Raw genomic sequence first — 10903 nt, forward strand, 5'->3', positions numbered from 1 at the left:
AAGTACATGTAGTTAATTTATGTTACCCAGTACTTAAATGTATAATTACACTGTAACAAGGACACCTGGGCCACTGAAATGGGTGCACCGCAAGAATGCGGTCTTGAGAATATATATACATGTAAAATGTCATTTATCAGCTATGAGCAGGATCCCTAGACATAAACAGCTGCACGCCGACCAGTTTTACTTGCATAAACAGAGTTTGATACACTTTGAATTGTTGCTTTGTGAAAGCGAACTAAACCACTGAAAGAGTGCCACATTAATGCCAATATATGTCCCTGATTCAGAACAAAGCAAGTGATCTAGAGGTCTGGAAATGTGGTGAGTGCAATTCAAATTTTGCATCGGTTTACCACAACAAATATATTTAGGATGCCTTTTTTTCTCCAAAAACTCCATGTGGTGACTCCTCACATTAACTACCAAAATTAATATATAACCCTGGAGCACGAAAGCAGTCTTAAGCCGCTGGGGTATATTTGTAGTAATAGCCAACAATACATTGTATGGGTCAAAATGATCCATTTTTCTTTTATGCCAAAAATCAATAGGATAATAAGATCATGTTCCATGAAGATATTTAGTACATTTCCTACTGTAAATAGATCAAAACAATTTTTGATTAGTAATATGCATTGCTAAAGACTTCATTTGGACAACTTTAAAGATGATTTTCTCAATATTTAGATTTTTTTTGCACCCTCAGATTCCAGATTTTCAAATAGTTGTATCTCGGCCAAATATTGTCCTATCATAACAAACCATACATCAATGGAAAACTTATTTGAAAAATTTACCATTATGACTGGTTTTGTGCTCCAGGGTCACATATTAGGAATAGGAAATGTCTTCCCTTTTTTTGACAGTTGCCTCATCTCGTATGAAAAAATCAGTAATTATTCCCATTATTATTAGGACAAAAATATATATAAATTTGGTAAAAAATGTTTTATATTGTTTCAAAGGTACTTAAAATTTGACAGTCTTTAAAAAAGACACTATATATTTATTTTGGACCCTGGTTACAGCTGAGATGCCATGGTTATATTCAGAGGTGAAAGTTCACAAAAGACCTGTTGATCCCAAAGCTAAACAGATGGTTTCTATTGAGTGTTTGATCCATGTCCGTCCACCCATGAGACGAAAAGGCTTTACAAAGCACAACATGAACATCGCTTGCCTTTACGGTCTCCTCTGTCCTCAGCTGCTACTTTGGTTGTTATTATCATGGCACAATGCCGCTGCGTGTTTGAGGACCTTCAGTGATTTTCTAGCAAACACCATTTAGTCCTGTTATTTTCTATTCTGTTTGTTCAGCAGCTCATGGACATTACAAGCTTCTCTCGGACTCGAGTATTAGCTGGCCTCTCCTCAGTGACGAGTAATAAAGATCACTCAGGCTGGTGCTGGCAGACTCATTCACAGTGAGAGCAAGACTCAGTGTAGTTTGGGATGCTGTCAGACAGTTTACCACACAATCACTTACATGACGCTGGAGCGGGAGAGCCGCAAGCCTCTGCTGACGGAGCGCTGTCCACACTTCCTCCAGCCGCTAAACTGCTTATTATACACTTTATGTCATCAACATTGGCTATGACAATGCCACTGCTGGAGTAGTGGGGAAACATCTCAAACTGGCAGCCTGTTGGACGGGATTTAAACAAGCGTTACTTTAGGCATAAGCATTGGCACCTAGTGATTCCATAATCATGAAACGCCCAAGAATTTACTGTTAAAATACACAGTTGATAAAAACAGTATTAAAAAAAAGCAATATGTAGACAATTAAATATGATTTCCACAGTGCGGACGGATACATGAAAAGTAGGTCAGTACACTTAAATCAAAATGTGATATAGAAAGTGTCTGTGAATATTAAGCCGCAAAAATACCATTTAAATATGAATCCCTGCATGATTCTCTGTATGAATGAATGGCACAGACAAGCGGTTTTGTGTACTACACACATACTGAAGCGTGCACGACGCTCACAGAGATTTCAGTCTTATGCATGTCTTATACAAACAGAAACTTAAAGGTCTTGACAGCAACCCGTCAAAATAAAAGTTCGGTTTAACTTGAAGAAATGGTAACAGAAATATTACTTCATGTAATGATAGTACAACTACTACTACTACTAATTAGGGCTGGACGATATGGCCAAAATTGATATCACAATATATTTCTTAATTTCGGTCGATACGATATAATTCCGATATCGATATGAACACTATTTATCTGAAATAGAAATCTTTTGTAACATTATAAATGCCTTTATCATCACTTTTGATCAATTTTAAGCATCCTTGCTAAATAAAAGTATTCATTTCTGTAATTTCTTTCCCAAAAAAATAATAAAAATTATACTGAATGGAATAGTGTATAATGTTACAAAAGCTTTTTATTTCAAATAAATGCTGATCTTTGGATCTTTCTATTCATCAAAGAATCCTAATAAAATTATTATTAAAAACATTATTTTTTAAAAGGAATATTTACCAGAACAATTATTTAACAATTGTTTTAGCAGAAAAATATAAATGGGTCAAAGACGTTAAGATGTCCGCATCAAAAGAAATTTACAAAAGTGATTTTATGTCTATAGAAAGCACATTAAATGTAAGTAAAGTGTCTACTTTTAAGGTTTGGTTGAAATAATGTTACACTGTCATTCAATGTAACACAAGTTATGTAAAAATTCAAACAACATGCTTATTTTGAGGTGTACATATTAAAATATATAAAAGAATAAGGGAGCATATTAAATTTTACTGTGTTTTAAATGAGTAAAAATTCTTACTGACAAATGGGCAAAACCTAGGCTAGTGGCAAATTTTTAAAATGTAAAATTACAACTAATTAGTATTTGGGGTGAAAGTAATTAGTCATAAATTGATTTTTGTTGTAAATATGCCTGACAAGATTGTTACACTGAATGACATTTTAGTGGCTCTCTTCTGTAAATCAGGGGAAACTGTATGATATTTATTTTTATGCTCAGAAAAACAAACAAAATTGCAATTGAATTTAAAAAAATTTGTGTGGGGGGGGGGACAACAACAATTTAAAGCAGTATTACACATTGTTTTTGTGTGTAAACCCTTTTCGTCTTTGACCCAAATACACAACACCGTATTTCTGGGGAAAAAAATGGAATCCAGAAAATTAATGGAAAACAGAATTTGGTAAAAAATGTTTTGAGAAAAAAATAAAACATTACATATAGGGATGCACCGATATGAAAATTTTGGCCGATACCGATAACAGAAAAAATTAGCATTTATCGGCCGATACCGATATGGTGGCCGATATATCGTGCATCCCTAATTACATAGGGCCTGTAAAAATTTAATTTCCGTTAAACTTTCAATAAATTGCTGTTTAATATTGTACGTTTTATGATTTTAAGTAATTAGACAAAGTTTAATTTAACAATTAAAACAGAGTCTAGAAAAATAAAAACAGAAGGAAAAAAACTGAATCCAGAAAAATTAAAACAGAATTTGAAAATAAATAAAACGGAATTTTGGAAAAAAATAAAACTGATTTCATAGACATACTCTACATAATCTTCCAACAGCCTCTGGTTCCTAGAACAGAATTTGAACCGTGCAATCTCAAACACAGAGCCTTTACCGCCTCTGCTTACTGTTATTCCCTACGACTTGATTACAGCAGAGAGCTGGATCCTCTTTATTTTGTCACTTTTTTTCCTGCATTTAGATGGAGAGATGCAAGCTTTTGCCAATATTTTTTTGCTTATACCTTAGGGAAGACATATTCACGAGCTTGGTTTTGTTATTTGTTCTTCTGACGATTTATGCGACTCCCTTAGTTTAACTTTTACTCTTCTTTCTGTTGACTGACTCCGCATTAGTGCTGGATTTGAAGAGAGAGGGATCCTGGGTCCCTTGTATGGCACGTATTTCGCTTGATACACCTCCCTACCTATAGTTTTGATAATGTTATTGCTATTTACCCAATTCAAAGAAACATTATGTTGCTTGCTTTACACTGTTAATGCCATATATGCTTGAACATAATGTTTGGTTGCTATGTGATTTCAAAGTGCCTGGAATACTTAAAATGATACTGATGTAGAGATTAAACAAATGCACTTGACCTCCTTTGTTTATAAAGTAGAACAGGATGAAAAATGAGCAAAGGGTGTGAAGAGTGATTTCATGAACCTGATGTTTGCAGATAACCACAGGGGTCGCATGGGATTGAAGGGGTTAAAACCACAAGCAGATGTAAGACTGACAAAGGCTACAATGACGAGGGGAAAAAGTGCGAGACGACGACAGCGGAAGGACATGATTTACAGAGACTGAAGTTGCGTCTCCATTACCGTTCAAATGCCACAAACTGAAATTGCAAACTGAAAATACAACCAATTTCAATACACGTCAATTTTGTAAAACTCCCATAAATCGCATGTTTTAGAAATTCGAACAGATTTTTTTTACTTTTATATACACAAACCTACCAACATCTATCGATGACTTATCGCGAAAGGAAAAAAATTAATTTGTCGCATTATGTGGGTTAAATGCAGTAATTTCATGCAAATGTAGCAGCGAGATGTAGGCAACAGACTGCAAGACATGAATTACGCAGTACACTTGTGTCATCATATTGTTTGAGAGCACCTGTCAGAAATATCATGTGTCGCTGTTTGATGAATCTGGCTTGCAGATCCACTAGACAGTCAAGGTCAGGCGCTTGACGTGACGGAGTGTCACAGTCGTGGTACGACAGGATCTCAACGATGTGTCTCTTCTCATATTCATTGAGGATCTCGAACAGCTTCAAAGCATCAGGTTTGAGCCTGCAAACAACACAGAAACAAACCGTTCTTACAGTGCAATCAATCCATTTCACCCAGATTCCACTCTCTGTCACCACTTGGTTAAAACTGTGCTTGCGCTTCCGAAGTTTGAAGGGTTTAGTGTCAAACCTGCTGTGCTCTCTGAGTTTCTTGTGTGATTTGAAGTGCACCCTCCACCTCCAGGGGCTCTGAGGAGAGTTGAGCTGCTCGATGTACTCAAGGATATCTTGAAGTTTATCTACAAACAGAAAAAAACGCTTTGCTGAAACAGCTGGACGATATGACCTAAAATCAAAAGCTCGATTAACTGAACATTTTACCTTGATTATGGTTAATGAACGATTATTTTTATTTATTATTTTGTTTTTGTTTACTGACAAGGTGGGATATTGCTTTTTTTCTAATGAAAGAGTGCATGTCTTTGTGATTTTAAAACTGTTTAAGGTTATTTATTAAATAGTTTGAACAATTGAAATAAAGCAAACATTGCTTAAAATGAAAATGTGAAAAATAGAAAATACCCTTGTAAATAAATATATGTTAAATAATGCAATGTGAGTAGTAGTAGTAGTATAATTTTATTTAATGCCATGTTAGCATCTTAGGCTATTTTCATGGCAAAAACTATTTAAAAAAGTATAACAAATACAATAAAAACCAGCAAAAACAAACAAACACAAGTTATATATTACACAAGATTTTTTACATTAACATTTAAAAAAAAATTTGAAAACTTTTTCTGGCAAAATTATACTAAACTCTTTAAGTGAGTTATGCAATGTGAAAAGTAGAAAGTAATAACTTGCAGACACTGCAAAACACACGAGCGCAGCTCTAGTGCCGAATACACACACGGTAGCGTAGTTTTTAATGGCGAAGTTTTAATAGGATTAAAAAAGAAAACGAAATAATCGACATGGGAAAATTATGTCGGTTAGAGGTTCTGAATTTCAGTTTCGATTACTTTTCGATTAATCATCCAGCCCTATGTTAAATTGATGAAATAAACGTAAATGTCAATAACACACAATAATATACCTAAAAACTACGGCTGCGACAATAAATTGTTCTGCATCGATTCTGAGATTATCGGAATGCATCGCGATTCTCTCCGGAATCAATTCTGAGATTATCGGAATGCATCGCGATTCTCTCCAGAATCGACTCTGAGATTATCGGAATGCATCGCGATTCTCTCCGGAATCGATTCTGAGATTATCGGAATGCATCACGATTCTCTCCGGAATCGATTCTGAGATTATCGGAATGCATCATGATTCTCTCCGGAATCGATTCTGAGATTATCTGAATGCATCGCGATTCTCTCTGGAATCGACTCTGAGCTTAGTTTATGCTTTAGAGACAGTAGTACTGTGCTTGCTTCCAGTTCTTGACACACAGGAACTTGTAATAATGATTATTCATACAGTTTGAAAAGGTTGAAGATAATTACAAGGGTGTTCACAGTGGGCTGTGTTTACATTAATCTTGCATCATAAAAGCCAATGGGTAAATAGACTTAACCACTCAAGACTCAGCCGAATGTACAAGCGCTCTTCTTCATGAGCATTTGAGTGTGCAGTTAAAAACTAACCTGGAGTGCCACCTGCTGTTAAACTAAGCTAAGCTCAGAATCGGTTCCAGAGAGAATGGCGATGCATTCCAACAATCTCACGACTCGTGATGCATGGATTTATCGTCCCAGCCTCAGTGCAAACCTGCTGAAATGTTGGATTTACCTGCTGTGATGACAGCTGGGCTCAGGACGTGCTCGTCTGACACGATGAAGCCTCCGGACTGAAAGAGCTCGTTGTAGGTGTGGTTCTGGATGTCACTCAGGTTGTCTACACCAGCAAAGCTCACAGACGGATGCTTCTTCAAGGAAACCAGAGAAGGTATCTATGGGAAGAAAACACAACATCTAGTGCTATCGAGTTTATACAACCAGCTGCAATATTGAAAAGTAATCAACATATTTTTAATAATAGGCTATATCTCAAATCGAAGTGCTGAGCTCTGGCTTACCTTGTGAACCTGTGCTGCGATGTCCATATTCTGAATGATGACCAGCAGTTTGTCTTGACTGCTGCTTTTCTCAAGGAAACCATGTGGGCTACACTCCAAATTCCCCAACTTTATCAAATATTCCTGTTACGAATGTCAATACAGTACAGGGTTAGTATGTCTCCAGATCGCTAGGCAACTTAAGTGTGACAAATAGCCTTTATATCCTCCTCCTCAATTCATGTAGCACTTTTTACACCTGCACTGAAGCTACATTTCCACACCTCAAGTCAGTCAGTAAAACATTTCTGCCTAATTGGCCATATTTACACTTGCTACTAATATCTGACCTTAAGTGAAAAGCAGTTAATACAGGTTAAAGATGCTGTGAATTTCTAATGGTGCGGGTTATTTTTATAAACTGTGCCATGGATATGCATTAGAAACACATTTATACCAAGGGTAAGAAAGCCTTGTTCACACTGTCAGTCCACATCCGATTTGTGTGCATTATGTGCTTGGAAACCGATCTAAATGATTGTGTATCGCAACTGTTCAGATCCGATTTGAGTGTCGCGTGGTGCTTTTTCATTTTACTGAATAAAACAATGACAGCAATACAGTTTTACTGAGGTGGAATTGTTAACTTGCAAAAAATGTGATGATAATTCAATGGATGATTTAAAAAATATATTCGCTAATCACCTTTAGGCAGCGTTTTCATGTAAAATAAACAGTCGCCTAAGTCTCTAACTTTTTTTACACCATGGACCGGTGGGGTGGGGGGGGGATGAGAGATATATGTAGCCTAATATAAATATATATATATATATATATATTTATATTAAGCTATTATACAGTATCATAATAGCATTATATAGTGGTTCAATGCGTTATATTGGGGTTTTTTTTGAGTCACAGATCGGACTTTTTTCGGATAAGCAAGAAAAACAATATTTAAAGCACAATGCCGTGAAGGGTTTCTGACATAGGCTAATTTTATGTGTATGTATACGCATCTTGGTATTTCCGCGCTGTCTGAAACACGTCTCTATGCTTGTGTGCGCTTTGATTGTGTGCGAGAACAGCGCGTGAGTAACGAATTGAGCTCTCTTTCGTTTCTTCTTCTTGTGGTTTAAAATTGCTCGTACGTGTAAATTGACAAATTAATCTGCGAATCACGTGCGTGCCGAATGGTAGGGTCTCATCCGTACGCATTACGGATCAACTGCGATCTGTTTAACTCCTAATATGTGACAGATCAGAGCAATCTGTTTACTTATTTAACATGAAATTGTCAAATTGCTACTCCATATCGCATACAAAGAAAATACAGAATAATTAGATATGACAGATTTATGTTAATGATTGTTCTATGCACATTTTTCCCAGAGCGTTCTTGCGACCCAATAGCAATTCTTCCACGGCCCAGTAGTGGGTCGCGACCCGGTGGTTGGGGACCTCTGGCCTAAGGGCACTCTACGACTATCGTCATCATGCTCGGGAGAGTTTCCAGATACTAACAATAATAAACATAAAATTCATGGGTTATATGTGTATGTGCAATGCATGTTTATTTTTTGTTGCCAGCATTTTAACAGTATTTAATAATTATTAACATATTAAGCTAGAGGTGGGCGATATGACCAAAATCTTTGAGTAATTTTATATCACGTTAACAATATAAAATCACAGTTATTTTTGCTTTCAATAAGGTTTATATGAAATAAAAATGCTACATACATTAGGGATGGGCGATATCTTATCGTTTGCGATATACTGGTAAAAATTCTCCCCACGGTAAGAATTAAGTCTTACTGCGACAAAAACAATAAAGCCTAGTTGTTGGCACATTTTTGTGTGGGACCGGAGCGACATGGCAGAAGGCAGACGTGAAACTGAGGAGTATTTCGCTAAACGAGGTGAAACTGGTTTGGTCAGGGCTTTACAGTACGACAAAAAAAATCGGTCTGAGCCTTGACTAAATGTACTACAGTAGCACATGTACTGTTTTGCATGTGTATGAGCCTGTTTACAAACCTGTTGTCCAACAAAGATATCATTTATTGACATGCCTTTTCTCCAAATTAACTTCATAACATCAGTTGAGTGTTTGAAATAACTTTGTTATCAGACGTGGTTTCATATCACAGAATGAGGCAGAAATCATACTATTTTATAGCATTATATACAGTGATAAAGGCTATGTCGATTAGCATTGCATTATAAATATACATTATCCTTATAAAAATACCTAAGATTGCTTGAAAACAGATAAACCATATATTTTGTGCAATCGTATGTTTATTGTTTTTCAAGTTTCCTCAGTTAAAATCTCTGCGTTTTATTCAGCTACAGCGATAACTGGATACCTTTGTCCTAGGGGTGTGACGAGATCTCGTGGCGCGAGATCCGATGTGTGACGATATTCTCGCGCAGACCTTTCAAATATACTTGCATTACACTGGCTCGTTCACAAGTGGTGGTAAGATATTTTGTTCATCAGGCAAGTGGCCGCATGATAAGCAGGAAAATTACGCAGTGTAGTCTTTATCCAGTCATAAAAACAGAATTCACAGTTTAACGCTGAATGTCACGGAATTTGTCAAATTTTGAACGAATTAATCAAAAGTAGGTCATTACACTTAAATCAAATCACGATATGGACTAGTATCTGTAAGCCGCAAAAGTCGATTTAAATATGAATTCTGCATGTTCTGCCGGTCTCTGTTAATGAATGGCGCAGACGCGCGGTTTCATTTACTACACACACACTAAAGCACGGGTGACACTCCCGGTGATTTCAGCGTCTGCCGTCTCACTAAATGAGGACGTAAACACATGAACAACATCTCCAGAACTGCTCTGAGAGTCACTTCATGAGCATTTTAGCGTTTGATTTGAGTAAAACTAGCCCCATATCTCATACACAGAACTGTAAATGTATTCACGGCAACCCTTCAAAATAAAAGTCCGGTTTGATTTGAAGACATTGTACGGATGCAGCGATTAACCGATTTAATCGCTTTAAAACGTCACGGTTAATTAATCGTAAAGGTTCCGCTAAGCCGAGTGTTTCTGTTACATGGAATGGAACTGTTGCAGCTTGCGCAAAACGAAAAACGTTACACTAGCGGACGGTGCACCAGCTTAAAATTACGTGCTTATCAGAGGCACGGAGGCTACTGCATGCTTTAGTATGTGTCTCATTTAGAAGGCTGCGCCCTCCGGAGGTCGCATTCGAAGGCTGCATACGTCATCGAGGCTGTCTCATTTCAGAAAAGCAAGTAGGACACTCCGAATGTGACCTTCTTTCACAGGAATTCGGAGGATCCTTGCTGCTACAGATAACCCACAATTCTTAACACATGAACAACATCTCCAGAACTGCTCTGAGAGTCACTTCATGAGCATTTTAGCGTTTGATTTGAGTAAAACTAGCCTCATATCACATACACAGAACTGTAAATGTATTCACGGCAACCCTTCAAAATAAAAGTCCGGTTTGATTTGAAGACATTGTACGGATGCAGCGATTAACCGATTTAATCGCTTTAAAACGTCACGGTTAATTAATCGTAAAGGTTCCGCTAAGCCGAGTGTTTCTGTTACATGGAATGGAACTGTTGCAGCTTGCGCAAAACGAAAAACGTTACACTAGCGGACGGTGCACCAGCTTAAAATTACGTGCTTATCAGAGGCACGGAGGCTACTGCATGCTTTAGTATGCGTCTCATTTAGAAGGCTGCGCCCTCCGGAGGTCGCATTCGAAGGCTGCATACGTCATCGAGGCTGTCTCATTTCAGAAAAGCAAGTAGGACACTCCGAATGTGACCTTCTTTCACAGGAATTCGGAGGATCCTTGCTGCTACAGATAACCCACAATTCTTTGCGTCGCCGTGAACAACCGTTGTTAATTTGAAAAATGCCGGCGCCGGCAGATGTAACTACACACAAGCGCAGATGTGGTGTTTACAACTTACCTTAATTCGCCTCGGTAAAAACGAATAAACTTTGTTTTTAATATCCTCCTCCTTTTTTTCTCTAATAGATGCCTGCTGT

At 37.2% G+C, this 10903-nt stretch overlaps 1 protein-coding gene across 3 annotated transcripts in view; it reads right to left on the bottom strand.

Annotated features, from left to right (window-relative positions):
* tasora (transcription activation suppressor a) overlaps window positions 1-10903 on the bottom strand; it is a 68791-nt gene that overhangs the window by 3687 nt on the left and 54201 nt on the right. For all 3 annotated transcript variants that reach the window (XM_016276486.1, XM_016276489.1, XM_016276488.1), the window contains 5 exons: window positions 6863-6985; window positions 6577-6736; window positions 4967-5075; window positions 4659-4837; window positions 1493-1648 (listed from right to left, as the gene is read on the bottom strand). In XM_016276486.1, coding sequence (XP_016131972.1) covers window positions 1493-1648; window positions 4659-4837; window positions 4967-5075; window positions 6577-6736; window positions 6863-6985 — 727 coding nt within the window. The remainder of the gene's footprint in view (window positions 1-1492; window positions 1649-4658; window positions 4838-4966; window positions 5076-6576; window positions 6737-6862; window positions 6986-10903) is intronic.

This window comes from Sinocyclocheilus grahami, unplaced genomic scaffold (genome assembly GCF_001515645.1).
Source record: "Sinocyclocheilus grahami isolate Dianchi unplaced genomic scaffold, SAMN03320097.WGS_v1.1 scaffold103.1, whole genome shotgun sequence".
NCBI classification, from domain to species: domain Eukaryota; kingdom Metazoa; phylum Chordata; class Actinopteri; order Cypriniformes; family Cyprinidae; genus Sinocyclocheilus; species Sinocyclocheilus grahami.